The 20317-nt window shown below is 32.8% G+C and overlaps 5 protein-coding genes across 5 annotated transcripts in view; 3 read left to right on the forward strand and 2 right to left on the reverse strand.

Annotated features, from left to right (window-relative positions):
- Positions 1-376: 376 nt before the first annotated feature.
- Positions 377-2679, forward strand: LOC106313065 (cathepsin B). Its single transcript, XM_013750794.1, has 11 exons — positions 377-568; positions 663-716; positions 860-940; positions 1029-1185; positions 1300-1304; positions 1377-1451; positions 1529-1654; positions 1727-1945; positions 2022-2135; positions 2213-2248; positions 2395-2679. The coding sequence occupies exons 1-11, from the start codon at positions 494-496 to the stop codon at positions 2524-2526; spliced, it is 1074 nt and encodes a 357-aa protein (XP_013606248.1). The 5' UTR covers positions 377-493; the 3' UTR covers positions 2527-2679.
- A 94-nt stretch (positions 2680-2773) lies between these two features.
- LOC106315936 lies at positions 2774-4754 on the reverse strand. Its single transcript, XM_013753782.1, has 3 exons — positions 4107-4754; positions 3181-3348; positions 2774-3102 (listed from the first exon to the last, which is right to left on the reverse strand). The coding sequence occupies exons 1-3, from the start codon at positions 4617-4619 to the stop codon at positions 2905-2907; spliced, it is 879 nt and encodes a 292-aa protein (XP_013609236.1). The 5' UTR covers positions 4620-4754; the 3' UTR covers positions 2774-2904.
- A 5718-nt stretch (positions 4755-10472) lies between these two features.
- LOC106313813 (L-type lectin-domain containing receptor kinase IV.4-like) lies at positions 10473-12804 on the forward strand. The gene has a single exon (XM_013751725.1). The coding sequence runs from the start codon at positions 10666-10668 to the stop codon at positions 12694-12696; it is 2031 nt and encodes a 676-aa protein (XP_013607179.1). The 5' UTR covers positions 10473-10665; the 3' UTR covers positions 12697-12804.
- A 1927-nt stretch (positions 12805-14731) lies between these two features.
- Positions 14732-18281, forward strand: LOC106312830 (aarF domain-containing protein kinase 4). The gene is made up of 7 exons (XM_013750497.1): positions 14732-15384; positions 16085-16310; positions 16396-16548; positions 16625-16783; positions 16866-17025; positions 17105-17331; positions 17704-18281. The coding sequence occupies exons 1-7, from the start codon at positions 14924-14926 to the stop codon at positions 18103-18105; spliced, it is 1788 nt and encodes a 595-aa protein (XP_013605951.1). The 5' UTR covers positions 14732-14923; the 3' UTR covers positions 18106-18281.
- A 208-nt stretch (positions 18282-18489) lies between these two features.
- LOC106317334 overlaps positions 18490-20317 on the reverse strand; it is a 3452-nt gene continuing 1624 nt past the window's right edge. Inside the window, exon 2 of the mRNA XM_013755166.1 lies at positions 18490-18593. Within this exon, the coding sequence (XP_013610620.1) occupies positions 18502-18593 (92 nt within the window). The 3' untranslated portion in view covers positions 18490-18501. The remainder of the gene's footprint in view (positions 18594-20317) is intronic.

Consider the following 20317-nt stretch of genomic DNA (forward strand, 5'->3'; position numbering starts at 1 on the left):
TAAAATTTGCATCACTTTAAAATGATGAACTTTTTTTTCTGTCAAAAATGATGAATACAAATTATTATTTTCAATACTAGTTGTATTATATTTACTTGCTCCGTAAAATTACAAAATAACCAGAATTTTCCGCATTAAAAATCAACAAAAATGGAACCAATATTAATCTACCACTAGTGGTTAACTGGTTATGGCGATTCCGTGACGAAGAGTCCAACATCCAATACGACGACGTGAAGAACTCTTAATGACGCAACGTGTCCATCATGTACACCTTGAAAACGCCTAGTTTTCCGGTTGATGAGAACCAATCAACGGCTAAGATCTTAGTTCACTTTCCCAATAAAAATCTCTTGTCATTTCTTCAGTAGATAAGCCACTCTCTCTCTCTCTCTCTATCTCCCATTAGTGAGGTTGCGTCCATTACAAGATCTTTTAGAGTTCTCTGAGATTCATCAACTTGAAAATTAAAAGGAGAAGAGATTCCAAAACCATGGCTGCTGATCCTACAACCAAACTCTGTGTGGTCTCTGTTGTCTTGCTCTTAGCTCTTGTCTCCTCCTTGCAGGTTAGCTTTAGATGAATCTTGTTGTATATATTATTGCTCCTTGTGTTGTGCAATCAAGAAAGGTTCAAACTTTGTGTGTTTATGTCTGAATCAGGGAGTTTCAGCAGACAATCTTACCAAACAGAAACTGAACTCCAAGATACTTCAGGTTTTGTCTGAATTCTCTTTACTTTTTAATTAAATTTGCAAATTTTTGTTCTGATTAATTAAAATTACTAATTTTGATCTGATTAATTAAATTACTAATTTTGATCTGATTGATCCCTAATCTTGATTTTGACTTATCAACAGGAAGAGATAGTGAAGAAAGTCAACGAACATCCAAACGCTGGATGGAAAGCTGCTTTAAATGATCGTTTCTCTAACGCAACTGTAATAGATCTTTAAATTTATCTTCATATAAGCAACAAAGGTTTCTTCTTGTAATTATATGATTAACCATTTGTAATTAATTCTGCAGGTTGCAGAGTTTAAGCGTCTTCTTGGTGTTAAACCAACACCTAAGAAGTTACTCTTAGGTGTTCCTGTTGTAAGCCATGATCAATCTCTGAAGCTACCTAAGTCATTCGATGCTAGAACTGCTTGGCCTCAATGCACCAGCATTGGCAGCATCTTAGGTTCGGTCTTTTTTAGATTTCATTTTCAACAGTTTGTGTCTCAGACTCTTCATTTTGGTTCCTAACTATTGATTTTGTCTGTGTGTGTGTTTTTGTTAACTCTTCTCTTAACAGATCAGGTAAAGCTTCAGTCTTTTCATGGTTCTTGTAACGTTCTAAGAACCGTTATTAATAACATTTTGTGGTTATAGGGACATTGTGGTTCTTGCTGGGCCTTTGGTGCTGTTGAATCATTATCTGATAGATTCTGTATCCAATTCGGAATGGTAAAAAACACTAATCAACAAATTAGAAGAAAAAAAACAACAACTTAAAATTCAATGAATGTTTCTTCAATTTTCAGAACATTACTTTATCAGTAAATGATCTCTTAGCATGTTGTGGATTCCGTTGTGGTGACGGTTGTGACGGTGGCTACCCTGTTGCTGCTTGGCGATACTTTTCTTACAGTGGTGTTGTCACTGAAGAGGTAAAAACTAGTCTCTCGCTAAAAATCTTTAATCTTCAATTGGTTCTGATTCAAATTTTTTTTGGTGATTAGTGTGATCCGTACTTTGATCAAACCGGATGCTCTCACCCTGGTTGTGAACCTGCATATGATACACCGAAATGCATGAGGAAATGCGTTAGCGGAAACCAGTTATGGGGCGAGTCAAAGCATTACAGTGTTAGTACATACATTGTCAAGTCTAATCCACAAGACATCATGGCTGAGATTTACAAGAATGGACCTGTTGAAGTCTCTTTCACAGTTTATGAGGTAATAAAGAAACATCAACGATTGTGGATGAAGCTGTAAGAAAGATTTGGATCATTAATGGGTTTTTTTTTATTAGGACTTTGCTCATTACAAATCTGGAGTGTACAAGCACATAACAGGTTATAACATTGGTGGTCATGCTGTTAAACTTATTGGTTGGGGAACTACTGATGATGGAGAAGATTATTGGGTAAATTTTAAAAAATTTGAAGTTAAATCAAGATTTTTACAACGGTTTGCTTATTATTATTTTTGAATTTTTTGTAGTTGTTGGCAAATCAGTGGAACAGAAGCTGGGGTGATGTAAGTGTTACTCTATTTTGTAATTAAATTTTAAGTTGATTTATAATGTGGGTTTGAACAAAATAAAAGTTAACTTTTTTTTTTTACGTCATAAAAGTTAATTTATAATGTGGGGGTTGTTAACATGTATGAAATTATATTTGCAGGATGGTTATTTCATGATTAGGAGAGGGACAAATGAATGTGGAATTGAGGATGAACCAGTGGGTGGTTTGCCTTCAAGCAAGAATGTGTTCAAGGTTATTACCGGTTCAGATGAGATTTCTGTTGCGGTTTAAGATCAGAGATGGATAAGTTTGTGTCTGTAAGATATACTATGTTACTGTGTTGTTTGTTTGTTATTGTTGTTTCCGGTAACCAGATCTTGTTGGCCGTGAAAATGTTATAGACATTAAATAATTCAAGACGAGCAAAAAATATGATATGGTTTCTTTGCTTCTTTCTTAGCTGTTGATGATTATCTTGAATTCAACTTCCGTTTTACTACAAATTTTTATGCAACAATCACATGTCGGAAATACTTGGTCTATTAAAGGACTATGAATCAGTATATACAATTGAGAAAAACGTGCGTCTGTATAGGTTTACTATAGCTATCTAACCAGTAGAGAAGTAGAAACATTACTTCAACTTGGTCTTAAGAGGTAAAAAAAAACTCAAAGATCGTGAATAACACCTTCAATGACTTTCTGAGCTGCATCTCTAACACTCAAAAGGTTTGTTTTAATCTCATTACACAATCTTCCTTCAACTAGCCGTACAGGTAACCACATCTTTGGTTTTACATCCACTGTGTATGCACGCGTTGTCGGAAAATCTTTAAACTGTAAATCCGAAGCCTCCCCTTTGTCCAACTGTGTAACAAAAACAAAACATCAAAACCAGCTTTGTGGAAAGGTATATATGAATGTGTTTGAACATTGGATTATTACTTGTTCGATGGACCATTTGCCTTCAAACAACTGAAAATCTCCTTCGACCATCTTAAAGTCGATTTCACGTCTCCTCCCATGTGGTAGAATCTCAAGCTCCTTCTCGAAACAATCTAGAACAGCTTTGGCATTAAACTTAAGACCCAATGCTATGCTTTGCTGTCCCATCTGTTCAAAGAAACACAAACCTGAGAATGAGACTGGTTTATACAAATACCACTTGATGCTCATAAAAGAAACTCGATCAGGCTACCAATATGGTAAGCACAAAAAAAAAAACTCGGTTCAAGTTGGGTTATGAGTTCGGTTCAAGTTGGCAGATAAACCAGTTCAGTCGGTTAGTTCGGTTTTCCAATCAAAAGAAAATCCTAACCATATGATACCATTTGTGACCAAAAAAAAAAAAAAAAAAAAAAAAAAAAAAAAAAAAAAAAAAAAAAAAAAAAAAAAAAAACATATGATACCATATCCTAACTAAATTTGTGAACCGAACTAACCACAATTTTTTAATAGCAATCACTAAACTAACCGAATTTAACCAAAATTGTCCAATTTTTTTTGAATAGAAATAACTAAATTAGCCGAATTTAACCAAAATTATCCAATTTTTGAATATAAATAACTAAATTAACCGAATTTAAGCAAAACTATCCAAAATTTTAACTAAATTCTTATAGAAATCTAACTGAAACCGAAAACTTTAATTAATTCCCGCACAATTTCATAACCGAACTACCCTAATAACGAACTGAATATTCCTTCGGTTCAAATCCGCAATTCAAACCAAACTAACCAAAACCGAATCAAACCGAACCCGGCTGCTTATACAAGGACACGGTTGTGAACTGAAGCTCTCCATCTATCACCCAAGTTGGATAAAATCAACAGAAATGTGAAGTACTGTTACGTAATAAAGAGCAAGAAACCTGGAAAAGACGAACACGGTTGCCTTCCTTCTCGACCAACTCGCTGACGACAAGGCCCGGTATGAACTCCGACAGCTTCTCGTAATCAGTCAACACGCTCCACACGGCATCGAGGCTCGCTTCCATCCCAACCTTCGAGCGTATCCGCCGCGAGCTCTTCTCGAGCTTCTCCACCGAGATGAGAACAACCCCATCCTCCGTCTTCCCATCTGCCAAGCATTCGATCAAACAATCATCTTCATTGGTTTCATTCTCATCCTCGTTATAATAATCGTCCTCGCTGGAATCAAACCGCGGAGAATTGTTGTCAAATCGACAGGTGAAACATCTACGAGAAGAGGAAGAGGAAGAGGAAGCTAGCAGTAGTGTCGAGGATGGAGATGCGTTCGTAGAGTGAAATTTTATCGCCGGAGAATGTGAAATTGAGATACTGGAGTTGGAGGTGGTGGTGGTGGCTAATGCGGCGGCGCGTGGGTGGGAAAAGGCGGAGGAGAAGTCTGAGACGATCTGCATTGTTTCTATGGAGACTGGAAGTCTGGAAGCGGAGCTGGCTAATGAACTTTAGACTTTTTTCTATCTGGGCCTCTTATTTTTCTTATGTTCAAATTGAGCCTATATTAAGTTTATATACAAAACACACCTTTTTAATAGAGCAAATTTAGAGTTTTTTTTTTTGTCAACAGCAAATTTAGAGTTAAACATTTTAATTTTTACAATTCTACATTAAGTACCTATATAGTTAGTTTAAATATATTAATAATATATATATATATATATAACATAAAATTTTATCTACATAAGGTGGAGTATAACCTAGTATTTGATCAACTATAAGTCTATAAAAATATATTATATGAAAGCGTTGACGATCATACATATTTTTATATTTATATGTTTTACTATATTTTATATGTAATTTATATATTTATCAGAGAATATATTATTAAAATATTAAACTATAAGATAAAAAGTATAATCAGATTATCGTATTTATTTAATTATAAATATATGATCGTTTTATATTATTTCATGTTATATATTGATGATCATGTTGTGCTGTACATATTTATACACTTTCATCTGTAAAAATTTCTCATTTACAAGTTTTTAAAAACATATTATTAACAATATTAAGTATATCAACATGATATATTTATATACCAATATTATGTATCTTTGTTTTGAATTTTAAGTGCAATACTAGGTTAAGATATAAATTATCATATATAAATTATTTTTAAGTATTATATATTTTTTACATATTATGAAATAATAAATATATATTGAATAATTAAAAATTTAGTAACTATTACGTATATAATTAAATTGGTACAAATACTTAAATAAATTTTATTAATCCAGACAAACATTTTTTTTCTATTTTATATGGTATAAAATTAAGTTTAAATGATATTAACATAGATCTATAGTTCATTTTTAATATTGACATCTGCAAAAAAATATTTTATACTCATATTATTTTTGATCATTTGTATTTTTTTATAACAAAAATTTTAAATCATTGATAACAATAAAAAATTTGTGAGATGTTTAATAGTTTTAGTAATTTGTAATTTTGAAAACACTCAATGCAAAGTTTAAAATCTAAATATTAAGTTGTCAATAATTGTTCAAAATGTTAATCAAAAAAATTCAAAGCAAATTCGAAATTAAAATACTTATGTATTTTATATGATATATAATTTATTTTTAAAAAAATATTAATATACATATATATATAATATTTATTAAATGAGACTTTCTACTTATGTAATTTCGTAATCATTTGTATCATGTTATAATAGAAATTTTAAACCATGGATCATAAAAATTTCAATGTGAGATTTTTAAGAACTTTAATCATGTATATTAGTTTTTAAAAATTCAAAATATAACATATAAGAAAAAATCTAAATTTTTATTATATAGTTAATGTGGTTTTTTAATTTATTTTAATAAGTTAAAATTTTAAAAAATGATAGAGAATAGACTAATTTTTATCAAATCTTTATTATTAAAAATTATTAATTGTCATATATACTTTAGCAACATTAGGTAATTCCGTGATTTTTATTTAAGGAAACAATGAAAAACATTTATGATTAATTTATGGTTTGTTTAATAAAAAGCTTATTATATATTTATATGGACCAACATATTTTTCTAAGGATTCTAAGAATGATTGTGGTGATGATATGTGGCTACAAAAATATGTTGTAATGCTTCTCTTTTAATATATATGAGATATTGAATCTTATCATTAAGTATAGCATCACAAGTTAAGTGCTTAAATTTTTTAACAAATGTATAACAATTTTTTTTAATAAAATAAAAATAATATTTATATATATATATATATATATAGAAAATATTGAAAATAATTTCAAAATAAGAATATGAGACGGATCGGATATCCGGACAATTTTAAGGTATCTGGATCCGGATCCTTACCTATCGGATCCATAATTTTACTATTTTTATCCGGATCTAAGGTTTTCGGATATCCGAATGTCGGATATCCTTCTAAAAATTGCAATATCCGGCGGATATCCGGATCCGGATTTGGATCCTTAAAATAAATAAAAATAATATTTATATATATATATATATATATATAAAATATTGACAATAATTTCAAAATAAGAATATATGTAATGTCGGATATCCGGACAATTTTAAGGTATCTGGATCCGGATCCTTATCTATCAGATCCATAATTTTACTATTTTTATCCGGATCCGGGGTTCTCGGATATCCGGGTGTCGGATATCCTTCTAAAAATTGTAATATCCGGTGGATATCCTGATCCAGATTTGGATCCTTAAAATAAATAAAAATAATATTAATATATATATATATATATAATATTGACAATAATTTCAAAATAAGAATATATATAATGTCCTTAATTATTTCTATGTATAATATTACAAAATTTACATAAAATTTATATATACTATTATAAAAATGAAAATATATTAAATAAAATTAATATTTATATATTGATATTACTATTTTTGAAATATTTATTAATAAAACTTACGTATCCGGATATCCAGACTTAAAAATTAAGATATCCGGATCCGGATCCGGCTTTGACGTATCCAATATTTTACTATCCAGATCCGCATTCGGCCTATTCGGATATCTGGATTTTCGGATCGGATCCGGATTCGATCCGGATCTCGGATAAAAGTCTCATGCCTAAGTGGAGATGCATTGCACTCGGCTAATTAGTTCAACAAAACTTTAGCTAGCACATTAAATAACTGTTGAGTTTCTACCGTTAGGGATTTAGTCTACTAGTCAATTATACGGTCTATTTCAAAAAAAAATTATCTGACACAAAAAATATATTTTATTTGTTAAAATGAAAACTAATTTATGTTAAAACAAAAGAAAACACATCAATAGCTCTGTTAAAAACAGAGTGCATACTATAGTATGGTAAAACACATTTTTCTTTGATCTTTCAAAATATATAGATGTAATAGTTCTTGTATTTTGACCCTAGAAAATAATGTGTTTACTAGTCATTTTCTCCATAATTTTAGTTAATTTGTTTACTTGTTATTTTTACATGATTTTAGGATAAATCATTAGTTTAATCAATATTATTATTTAAATTTTTATTTTGATATCCATATGTTCATCATGATATTTAAAATAATCAATAAACATTAACTTATTCTACTAATATATATACTATTATATTTTAATATACAATTATCATGATATTTTGGGGCATTTAATTATTGTTAACAATATCTACCGGTAATATCATCATTACTTTTATCTTATATTTAGTTTAAAATTTTAGTAATTAATATTATAGCCAGTTTTTCTGATTTTTATTGGAAATATTTATCAAATATATATTATTATAAAATCTATATATAAGTATACTGATATATTTGAATTAATCGGGTTCTTTGGTTTATTCTGTTTAATCGCTTAATATACTGAACTATATTCATATAGTACCAAATCCAGACTATTTTTTTCTATTTCGGTTTGGTTCAAGTTTAAATGGTTCGGTTTAAACAGATTTAACACTCCTAGACTATCGTTATTTTGTTAATTTTTTTTATATATTTGTGATTTTTTATAATCCTTTCAGTGACACATGATTTCTTTTCATTCCAAATATAATATATGTTTAATTTCAAATACAAATTCTCTAATTTAATTATTAATATAAAAAAGATTTTGATCCAAAATCTATATCACATAAATAAAACTATGAAACAGAAAAACATAATTTCATACATTGATTATCAATATCAATATTTGACTTTTATAATTTATAATAATTGAAAATTTGTATCTAATTTAATTATTATTTTTTATAATAAAAATTGTTAGGCATATAGATATATTAATTTGCACATAGTGCAAGAGATCAACTTGTATAAAGATTATTTTTCAATACAATATTTTGTAAATATGTTCATCCTCATTAGTATATAGATAACTGCGAAGGAGTTTATATAAAGAAGGAAAGGAGATGTATATTACAAATGATGAAATCGATTGTTTATATAAAAACCAAAAAAAAAAAGATCGTGTATGAATAGTAATAGTGGACTCCGCATAAATGATTTTGTCGATGATTCGGTGCTGTTATTTTTGAATTTTTCTTTGTGCACGTTTTTTTTTAGCTCAACATAACTTATATTCACCAAAGCTTTTGGGTACAACCAGTTCAATCCACAACAGATTTTCACCGCATGTGCAAATGGGGATCTAATATCACCCTGAATCACTAAAGAGGATCCAACGCTATCTGACCTAGTCCCATTGCATTTTTAACCCCCAAAGAAACGAAATCATTCCACGACATAGAATGACGGCGTTCCATTTCACCACCTAATTAGACCTATTGATACGAAAACATCTAAAAAGACAAAGAATACAAGCTTAATTCGAACACAATTATAACCAGATTATTGGTCCCATAAGATGAGAGTGGAGCCCTTGTCCCAACAATATCTTCACGAGAGGCGCATCTTCGAACGCAGCTCATACCTTCGGTTTTCGATGTCTCGATCCTCAGCCACAAAACAGGTAAGAGCAGCATTATCGGCAAAACCCCACATGAATTCTTGAAACAACAAAATACCAATTTTTTAAATCAAGCTTAATTACTTAACTAAATCAATTTTTTTTAAAAAAAAAATTTAACCACCACAAAAGTGACATATGGATGATAAGGTTCTGATGGATTTTTTACTTTTTCTCTCTCCAACTTTATTTTTACCTATCATCCCTAAGAAACCGAGTAAGAACCATTGTTAATCATGTTCTAAATTGGGTTTTAATTTCGCATGCTATTTCAAGTGTTCTCACTTCTCATGAATTATTAGATGCTGTTTTGTAAAAGAAAAACACCGAGCAAGGTCAACCACCGAAGTCTTTCCTTAGGTTAAGCTACGAAGTTTCCTTGGAAAAAAAAATACCACTTTTCTGCATCGTCTCCACACCATAAATTGACTTAATTTCTCGGAAACTCAAACACATACCAAAAAAAAGTTCATAGAGTATATAAAAACCAAAAAAAAAAAGATCGTGTATGAATAGTAATAGTGGACTCCGCATAAATGATTTTGTCGATGATTCGGTGCTGTTATTTTTGAATTTTTCTTTGTGCACGTTTTTTTTTAGCTCAACATAACTTATATTCACCAAAGCTTTTGGGTACAACCAGTTCAATCCACAACAGATTTTCACCGCATGTGCAAATGGGGATCTAATATCACCCTGAATCACTAAAGAGGATCCAACGCTATCTGACCTAGTCCCATTGCATTTTTAACCCCCAAAGAAACGAAATCATTCCACGACATAGAATGACGGCGTTCCATTTCACCACCTAATTAGACCTATTGATACGAAAACATCTAAAAAGACAAAGAATACAAGCTTAATTCGAACACAATTATAACCAGATTATTGGTCCCATAAGATGAGAGTGGAGCCCTTGTCCCAACAATATCTTCACGAGAGGCGCATCTTCGAACGCAGCTCATACCTTCGGTTTTCGATGTCTCGATCCTCAGCCACAAAACAGGTAAGAGCAGCATTATCGGCAAAACCCCACATGAATTCTTGAAACAACAAAATACCAATTTTTTAAATCAAGCTTAATTACTTAACTAAATCAATTTTTTTTAAAAAAAAAATTTAACCACCACAAAAGTGACATATGGATGATAAGGTTCTGATGGATTTTTTACTTTTTCTCTCTCCAACTTTATTTTTACCTATCATCCCTAAGAAACCGAGTAAGAACCATTGTTAATCATGTTCTAAATTGGGTTTTAATTTCGCATGCTATTTCAAGTGTTCTCACTTCTCATGAATTATTAGATGCTGTTTTGTAAAAGAAAAACACCGAGCAAGGTCAACCACCGAAGTCTTTCCTTAGGTTAAGCTACGAAGTTTCCTTGGAAAAAAAAATACCACTTTTCTGCATCGTCTCCACACCATAAATTGACTTAATTTCTCGGAAACTCAAACACATACCAAAAAAAAGTTCATAGAGAAAAAATAGAGAGCCATGTTCGTGAAGCTCCTCACCATCGTCTTCTTCTTCGTCAGTCTACTCTCTCAACTCCAAAAATCCTCTTCCCAATCTCTCGATAACTTCACTTACAATGGCTTCTATCCTCCATTGACTGCTAACATAACCCTCCAAGGGATCGCCAGCGTCACACACACCGGTCTACTAAAGCTAACCGATTCTACAAGGCAAGAAACCGGTCACGCCTTCTATAACCAACCAATTCGGTTCAAAGACTCTCCAAACGGCACCGTCTCGTCCTTCTCCACAACGTTTGTTTTCGCCATAGAGGCTCAGTTAGACACACTTAGCGGCCACGGCATCGCCTTTGTCGTGGCTCCTAACTTCGTCCTTCCGGTCGCCAATTCCAGCTCCGAACACCTCGGGCTCTTCAGTCCCAATATCACACGTAATGAAACCACTGATATATTCGCTGTTGAATTAAACACGATTCACAATACAGAGCACACTGATATTAACGATAACACTATCGGAATCAATATCAACGGGTTGTATCCAGTGAAAAGTTCACCGGCGGGGTACTGGAACGAGACAGGTCAGTTTGAAAACCTTACTTTGAACAGTGAAGAGCGGATGCAGGTTTGGGTTGACTACGATGGTTTTACCCATCAAATAGATGTAACAATGGCTCCTTTCAACCACGATAAACCTATAAAACCACTTGTCTCGTCTGTCAGGGATCTATCCCCGGTTCTTTTGCAAGATATGTTCGTAGGTTTCTCGTCTTCAACTGGTTCCCTTTGGTCGGAACATGTTGTCCTTGGGTGGAGTTTTCAGATGAAGGGGGAAGCTCACCCGCTAGACTTACAAAGACTTCCGAAATTTCCAGAGTGGCAGTACGACGGTACAAGTAGAACCACAGTGTTTGTTGTGTTGTTTATTGTAGTGTTGATAATTACACTCGTCATTATCTTTTCTTTCATCTTCCTTGTGCGGTTCATCTTAATGAGGAGGAAAAAGTTCGCAGAGAAGCTAGAAGATTGGGAAACAGAGTTCAAGAAAACCCGGTTGAAGTTCAAAGACTTGTACTATGCCACCAAAGGATTCAAGGAGAAGAACCTTCTCGGATCTGGCGGGTTTGGGAGCGTTTACAAAGGTGTTATGCCCAAGACAAAGAAAGAGATCGCCGTGAAAAGAGTGTCGGACCAATCCCAACAAGGGTTGAAAGAGTTTGTGTCTGAGATCGTGACTATTGGTCGGATGAGCCATCGGAACTTAGTCCCTCTTTTGGGTTATTGTCGCACAAGAAAAGAGCTTCTTCTGGTGTACGACTACATGCCCAATGGAAGCTTAGATAAATATTTGTATAATAATAATCCAGAGGTTACCCTCAACTGGAAACAGAGAATTACAATCATTAAAGGCGTGGCCTCTGCCTTATTCTTCCTCCACGACGACTGGGAACAAGTGGTGATTCACCGCGACATCAAAGCCAGCAACGTCATATTAGATGCAGAGTACAATGGGAGACTCGGAGATTTCGGTTTAGCTCGGTTGTGCGGTCATGGTACAGATCTTCAAACCACTTGCGTCGCTGGAACATGGGGATACCTAGCCCCCGACCTCATGATGACAGGAAAGGCCACGACCGCTACCGATGTTTTTGCGTTTGGAGTGCTCCTACTAGAAGTTGCGTGCGGTCGACGTCCTATCGAGATTGATTACGAGAGTGGTGAGAGGGCCTTGCTCCTGGATTGGGTTTTTGGGTTTTGGAGTGAGGGAAACATTTTGGGTGCTAAGGATCCGAATCTAGGGACAGAGTTTGATCAAAGAGAGGTCGAAATGGTTTTGAAGCTGGGGTTTTGGTGCTCTCACTTCAACCCTGAGGCTAGACCAACTATGAGACAAGTGTTACATTACCTAAGTGGAGATGCAATGTTACCAGATTTGTCGCCTTTGGACTTGCGTGGGAGTGAGATGATGTTGGGACACCACGGACTTTGCGAGATAAGCATGTTTACTGGTGGATCTTCGATGGTTGATTCTGTACTCTCCTGTGGGAGGTGACTTTGAATATTCGAACGTTTTGTGCGCCTAACATTACATATTGCAGAAAAATATTCCCCCTGTTTCGTTTTACATGTAGTTTAAGATTCTCACACATAAAATCATTAAAATTTCTATTATACTCCTACCTAATACACTGTTTTATTTGTTTTGTTAATTAATAAACTGAAAGATAAGGATAAATTTTTTTAAAAACTATTAAACATTTACATCGAAAATATAAAACACAATTATAATGAAACATATTTTAAAGTTTACAAAGATATTTAAAATGAAACGAAGATAGTGTTATCCACACAAAACATGGAACCATGTTGGAGCAGCTTCTTCGATTTCAGCCAAAAACATTGTCTTCTCCGCCTCCAAAGGTCTCTGAACCTCAGATTCTTGTTCCTCGTATCATCAACCTTGTGCACAACATCATTGCTCGCCTTTTCTTTAGAGCACAGACACATAGAAAATATATTTTCCTTAAAACTTTTATGTCTAACAGAAACGCGGAAACCTTTTTTGAAACAATTAAAAAAAAACGGTTCGACTAAACCGAAACATATTAAATCTCAACCTTTGAACCGGATCTCTATAATATTATTTGAGAAGTCAGTTTCCTGTGTGTCATGCTCACGTTAATTTTTACGGTGGTTTATTACACTGATACCTTTAATGAACTGAGTTAAATTTTACAATTGCTATTATTAGTATTTTTTCTTTTTCATTAACAACTTTTTTGTAATCACATTATTATCAGAAAAGTAATTTCTTATAACCAAATTGTTATCATAAAGTAAATTTGAAACCCAATAAACTTATATATTTGAAACCCAAGATCAGTTGCTTATTTACATAATTATTAATGTACTTTAATAAAACATGTGCTTACCTTTTTAATTTACATATGTTTTATGAGAACAGTTAAACAATTTTCTTATTTTAGGTATTTTCTTAATAAAAGATACATTAAATAGAAGATTTGTTAAAATTAACTTTTTTCTTATTTCCAATTTTTGAATGCATTTTAACACTTTACGAGGATTTTCATTTAGGATGCGATGTATGCAATTTTCACTTCTATTGTTTTTCAATATGACAAGATCACAAGAGTCAAAATCAATCATTAGGTAAATATTTTGTTTCTACCAAAACTTATTTTTTCCCACGGATAACTATCTATAGCAATTTACAAAATGAAATCAAAGGTTGGTCTGAAAATCTTTGTTACTGATGAAGAAAACAAGCCACAAAAGACAATAAAAAATGTTGTTTATATAAATGTTTTCCAAAATATTAAGAAGGTTAAATTGATTTTTGATTTTTTTAACTAAAGAAACATTTGAGTGTTTAGACTAACAACTTAGATTAAAAAAAAGAAGAAGATGATAATTTTCACTCAGTAATTTTGTTTTTATTGTCATTTTATGTTATGCAACTTTCATCCATAATGGACTTAAACAGAAACTTTTTCTCAGTTATTATATTTTGCTACTTTATGAATTGTCAAATAAGATTTTAACAAGTTTATTGAAATTAATATATTAAACTATAATAATAAAAATATGATATTATGACCATAACTAACAACAATAACTAAAATTAATTAACTGTGCCAAATTTAAACATATCAAAATTTTAGAAATATTTATCCTGGCTAAACTAAAACACTCCAACTAAATAACTCAGAAATTAAAAATGTAATTAAAATAACATAAAAATACACAAAAGGTAAAAACTAAAACTAATAAAAATATTGTCCAGATTATTATACTTTAGTTTTTGCTCGTAAATATTCATGCCCACACAAGAGTGTGGGTGAGTCAATTAGTACTGTAATTATTTTCTGGGGTCAAAATACAAGAACTAAAACCAAAAAAAAATATTTCTTTTAAAAAATAATCTACAAAATAGGTAAAGGAGTCTATCGTATTTAGCCGAAAAAGGTCTATCGTAGAACTCTAGTATAACTATAACCCAATGGGCCTTATATAGTAAAAGATAAATAAAAAGTTTACTGGGCCGAAACTTCATAGACGAGAGTTTCGTTCTTGGTTGTCGTCTCCCCACGTAAACCTTCTCGCTTCTCCGTCTCTCCGACCTTCGTGTTCCAACGCACGAACACAAACTTTCTCTACAAAAAAATCAAATCTCCATTCCAAATGATTCAAACCAAATGCTGAGAAAAGTCAAAGTCAACGAAACCACACAACTTCCCACGCGCCGCCACTGAATCGCGATGAGTTCGTGGAAGCAATTGAGCAGGCTCGTCGACGGCGTATCGCTCGTGGCGAAGGAGATCTACCACCAGTCTCCTGAGCTGCAGAGGGCGAGGAACGGAGATCTCGAAGCCTTGGGGAAGAAGGCTCTGGTCGCCGCCACCGACTTGGTCGGACTCACCTCCGGGAAGCTTCGCGGCCTCTCGAGCCGTCGATCGAAGGAACCGTCTGTAGTATTCTTCGACGACAAGGACGACGACGGATCGAGGAAAGGCGATGTAACCGTCCCTGTGGAGCCTGAGGTTGTTGCAAAACCTACTATTGTTGATTCGAAGATCGTGAGAAGTGAATCTGTCGATGAAGCTAGGGTTGTAGATAGAGAGGGAGAGAATGTTGGAGTTAGAGCTGAGGTAGCTACGGTGAAGAGAAGGAGGCCTAGAGAACGGAAGGTTCCATCAACTCCTATGGCTAGAGCTTATGGGTAAAAACACTTTTACTTTGCTTAGATTTACATTATAGTCTTGATGATGATGATGATGATGTTAATGAATGATAGTGGTAGTTAGAGGATTAATGAACCAATATATAAAAGGCTAAGACTAATTCAATTACTCGCGATTAGTTTTAAGTTGGAAGCTCATGACATAGGATGAACACATGATATCAAAGCCAGTTGTTGTTGGTTCACCCCAAGCGTGTTAATGAATGAAAGTCGTCTCACATTGATAGTTGGAAAAGTAGTGAACTAATATTAAAAGGTTAGGGATCAGTCTACTTACTGTCAATTAGTTTTAAGTTCGGAGTCCATAATAACCCCAAGCTTAATAGATGAAGCTATAGCAAATCATTTACTTGCTTAGATTTGCATAAAAGTCCTACGATGGTGATGATATCAATGAACAAAAGTCATTACACTGGAGAATTAGTGAACTACTAATATATAAAAGTTTATGACCAATCTCGTAACCTCGAATTTAACATGGTATCAAAGCCATTCTGTGGTTATTATGCCTACAATTACCAAGCTTGAGCGTGTGAGGGAGTGTTAATGAATGAAAGTCGTCCAACATCGCATTGCTAGTTGAAAAATTAATGAACTGATATATAAAGGATTAGATCAGTTGGTCTTTAACTCTGGACTTAACAGATGATGTCATTAACACATATGTGAACTTTTGAAGGTTTTTCAATCTTGGAGCTGGTCTTGCTTGGGGAGCTGTTAAGGAATCGACCTACAGGCTTGTGAATGGAACACCACCCACACAAGGGAATAAGCCTGCGCTCTCGTCTATTCTCTCTGAGGAAAATGCAGAAAGATTGGCTCTTGGGTTGTGTGAAATGCGTGGAGCTGCACTTAAAGTAGGCCAAATGTTGAGTATACAGGACGAGTCACTTGTTCCTGCTCCGGTAAACAGCAGAAAACTTCCTCTTCCCACTAAACTTTTGATCAGCTTTAGATCTTGTTTGACGTGAAGTAGGTCTCTTTTCTCAGATCTTGAATGCTCTGGAACTTGTGCGTCAAGGTGCAGATGTGATGCCAAGGAGCCAACTTAATCCAGTTCTGGACGCTGAGTTAGGTCCTAACTGGCAATCCAAGTTGGGTAGCTTTGATTACGAACCGCTAGCAGCAGCGAGTATTGGTCAGGTGCGTGTATGATGCTTTTTCCTTGTGAATGTGTAGAATGGTTTTGTTCTTCTATTTATGTAATGATGGGGTTTAGGTGCACCGAGCTGTTACTAAAGAAGGATTAGAAGTAGCAATGAAGATTCAGTACCCTGGCGTTGCCAACAGCATTGAAAGTGATATCGAAAACGTCAGACGCTTATTAAACTACACAAATCTAATCCCAAAGGGACTCTTTCTCGACAGAGCTGTAAAGGTGAGAACGGTTGTATAAGAACAGAACAGAACAATCTTTAAGTTGTTTTTTTTCAGATTCATGACCAAGCTCTCTTATGCAGGTTGCCAAAGAAGAGTTGGCACGAGAATGTGACTACGAGATTGAAGCAGTTAGTCAAAAGCACTTTCGTAAATTTCTTTCAGATACTCCAGGGTTCTACGTTCCTCGTGTAGTCGATGAGCTTTCAAGCAAAAAAATCCTAACCACAGAACTTATCTCTGGTAAACTTCAAACTCACCTTACTCTGATTTTACATATCTGTGTCGGTGAACTAATTATCCATGCTTTATTCTCTTGCAGGAGTCCCCATTGATAAAGTAGCCTCGTTAGATCAAGAAACACGAGACCATGTCGGGAGGAAGATGCTTGAACTAACATTGAAGGAGCTCTTTGTCTTCCGCTTCATGCAGACAGATCCAAACTGGGGCAACTTCTTATACGACCAACCCACGAAAACAATCAATCTTATAGATTTTGGAGCGGCTCGTGATTACCCCAAGAAGTTCGTCGATGACTATCTACGAATGGTAACAAACTTGATCTTTACCATTGAATCTTTTGAGAACCGTTTATATCAACGTTTTAGAAATCCGTCTCTGGTGAAAGCAATTTTTTTTTTAATCCTATTAAACCAATTCTAATCGGTTAAAACCGTTTTAAATTTGCTAAATTGGTCTAAATCTGTTAAATTAAGTAATAATAATATTAGCATAAAACCACAACTTTGTCTAGTTTTTTTTTTGTATACATAATTTTTATATTTCAACAAAATAATTTTATAATTAAATACAAAATCTAAAATATTTAATGTATATAAAATATATAAAAAAATCAATAATTTGTTAACACACAGGCTTACTGTCTAGGGATTTATTATATGTCGACCCTTGTTTTTGCAGGTGATGGCTTGTGCTAATAAAGACAGTAAAGGAGTGATTGAGATGTCGAGGAGACTCGGGTTCTTAACCGGAGATGAACCAGACGTGATGTTAGACGCCCACGTCCAAGCTGGTTTCATTGTTGGTCTACCTTTTGCAGAACCTGGTGGCTATGCTTTCAGAACCAACAACATTACTTCGAGCGTATCGAATTTAGGAGCAACCATGTTGAAACATAGACTCACACCACCGCCTGATGAAGCTTATAGTCTTCACCGTAAACTATCAGGGGCTTTCTTGGCTTGTATCAAGCTTGGAGCCACCGTTCGTTGCCGTGATCTCTTGCTACAAGTTTATGAGAAGTATCAGTTCGATGATGAGCCACAAGATTCAGTGGTGGCTTCAAGTTCAGTTTCTTCGTAAAACACTCGGTGTACACAAACTATATTAGCCATTATTTTTCTCCCTCCAGTTTGGGAGTAGAAGTGATTCTTGTTTTAGTACACAATTGAGTTTAATTTTTAGAATAAATTGGTAATATTTTCACTAATGTTGTAATATTACAATATGCTGGAAAAATCAATCAACAAAGTTTAGTAGTTGTACTTGTATCTTTTTCTATACTTTTGGCTTATGGCCATATCAATCAACAAATTCCATCGTCGGCACAAAGAGAAAAATCAATCCGTAAAGTGACAGAAAAAAACAAAAACGCAAACAAAAAGTTTCAAAACGCAACTCGAAAATGCATGCAACTTTGTGTTTCTTTTTTTTTATGTGAAAAAATCGATATAAGATTGTGTTAACGATCAAAAAGAATTAGGAAGGACGTTGACGATGAGTGGTAGACACAAAAGCCACAGCGTGCGCCCATGCCTTCAGCCTAGCTTTCACTTTGTTTGGATCATCCCCTGGACAAAAAACCAAACTAATCAATTTCTGAAATGTGAAATTTTCAAAAATTAATTTTCGCCATATTTATTATTATTTAGTGTTTTATGATCATTTGCATTTTTACATGTTATTTTATTATTAACTGAAATATATTTACATAGATAAATTAGTTATGTTTTTTTTTAGAAAAAAATATTTTAAAGTTTGTGTGTTTAATTTTAAAATGTTAAATCCCTTATATAGTAAAGCACAAGTCACACAAATTAAAATTTGACATATGGAAAATACAAAATATTATAAAAACAAAACAAAGAAACTGACTAAAAATAGTTTATCCTCTATTCCTAATTTTTCAGGACATAATCCTAAATTTTCTCAGTATATTGCATACACGTTCAAAACAGTTTGACAATGGTGATCAAATGGTTTTTTTTCCTATACAATTTTGATTTACTAATTTATTCTTTGTTTTTTTCCTCTTTCAATCTTCTCTGTCAAAAGAAACATATTTTTATCTCTCTCAGATCAAAACATCGACATGTTTCTTCTGTCTTTTTTTTTTTCCATGTACCAATTCAAACGTCTTTGTTCTTTCCCTCTATACCAATTTAAAACTTTATTTATCATCGCTGACTCAATCGACAAGATATAAAATTACGAGAAGATAAGAGATTGGCAATGGTATGGTATTTTTGGAGAGATTAAGTTTTAGATCACTGCATGTATATAAGTTAGAAACTTCCTATATCAATTGATTTGCAGGCACATGCACAATGCACTGGGTTTGAAGAGATGGGAAGAAGCAAAATCAAAAATATTCTCCTAGAATGGGACTAAAGGGATAATCATCATTGTTTGGCCTCGCAAAGAAGGTTTTGCATGTTTTTCACTATTATATTTAGTACTTTTCTTTAATTTGTTGATTAATATTTAATTTGTTGAATTAATTATTTTTCAGCATTCACTACAGCAGTTGATTCAACCCTAAAACTATTTTTGGATATATCACAGAGCTTGCATTTTCAAATCCAAAGGTAAGTTTACTTTACTTAATTAATTATTGCTAGACAATTCATTATAATTTAATAAAAATCAAACTAACGGTGTAAAAAATTTAATAATTTTTAAACAAAAATCTTATAAATTTAACAAACTATGAAAATAAGTAATGTGGGTTACTTTGAAATGAGTGCTCTTACAAAAAGATGTTAGGTAAATTAATTAACATAAAATATAAATGTAACAGTTATTTTAAACTGTAAAAAAATAAATTAGCAAATCTATTAGATTCATTTTATTTAAATTTACAGTAAATTATATTAAGTATATGTTATTATAAAATCATCAAACAAAATAAAGGGATCAAATAAATCATTTTAATTATATTTTATATTTTGTTATTTTAAAAAGTTTTACAAACATATATCCATTTTATAGTGATATCTGTTTTACCCCTTCAACTGCTTTGTTTCAATGTAGGAACCTCTATTATTATGTGCTACTGTTTATATAATAGTTCAAACTAGGTTAAGACCGACATTATATATAAAAATTATTTTATGTATTAAATATTTTTACATATTATAAAATAATAAATATATATTAAATAATTAAAAGTCAGTAACTGTTAAAAATATAATTAAATTGGTGCAAACATATAAATCAATTGTATTAATCCAAATTTTTTTTTATTTGATAGGATATGTTATTAAATTTAAATGATACTAACATTTTAGTATAT

This window comes from Brassica oleracea, chromosome C9, assembly GCF_000695525.1.
Source record: "Brassica oleracea var. oleracea cultivar TO1000 chromosome C9, BOL, whole genome shotgun sequence".
Classification (NCBI taxonomy): Eukaryota; Viridiplantae; Streptophyta; class Magnoliopsida; order Brassicales; family Brassicaceae; genus Brassica; species Brassica oleracea.

Coding starts and splice junctions, on each gene's coding strand:
- LOC106315936 (XM_013753782.1), bottom strand. CDS start 4,619: ATGCAGATCGTCTCAGACTTCTCCTCCGCCTTTTCCCACCCACGCGCC. Junction 3,349..4,106: donor ACCGTGTTCGTCTTTTCCAG/GTTTCTTGCTCT, acceptor TTCTTTGAACAG/ATGGGACAGCAAAGCATAGC. Junction 3,103..3,180: donor GCAAATGGTCCATCGAACAA/GTAATAATCCAA, acceptor TTTGTTACACAG/TTGGACAAAGGGGAGGCTTC.
- LOC106312830 (XM_013750497.1), top strand. CDS start 14,924: ATGAGTTCGTGGAAGCAATTGAGCAGGCTCGTCGACGGCGTATCGCTC. Junction 16,549..16,624: donor CAGCAGCGAGTATTGGTCAG/GTGCGTGTATGA, acceptor GATGGGGTTTAG/GTGCACCGAGCTGTTACTAA. Junction 16,784..16,865: donor TTCTCGACAGAGCTGTAAAG/GTGAGAACGGTT, acceptor TCTCTTATGCAG/GTTGCCAAAGAAGAGTTGGC.
- LOC106313065 (XM_013750794.1), top strand. CDS start 494: ATGGCTGCTGATCCTACAACCAAACTCTGTGTGGTCTCTGTTGTCTTG. Junction 569..662: donor CTCTTGTCTCCTCCTTGCAG/GTTAGCTTTAGA, acceptor TGTCTGAATCAG/GGAGTTTCAGCAGACAATCT. Junction 941..1,028: donor ATCGTTTCTCTAACGCAACT/GTAATAGATCTT, acceptor TTAATTCTGCAG/GTTGCAGAGTTTAAGCGTCT.
- LOC106313813 (XM_013751725.1), top strand. CDS start 10,666: ATGTTCGTGAAGCTCCTCACCATCGTCTTCTTCTTCGTCAGTCTACTC.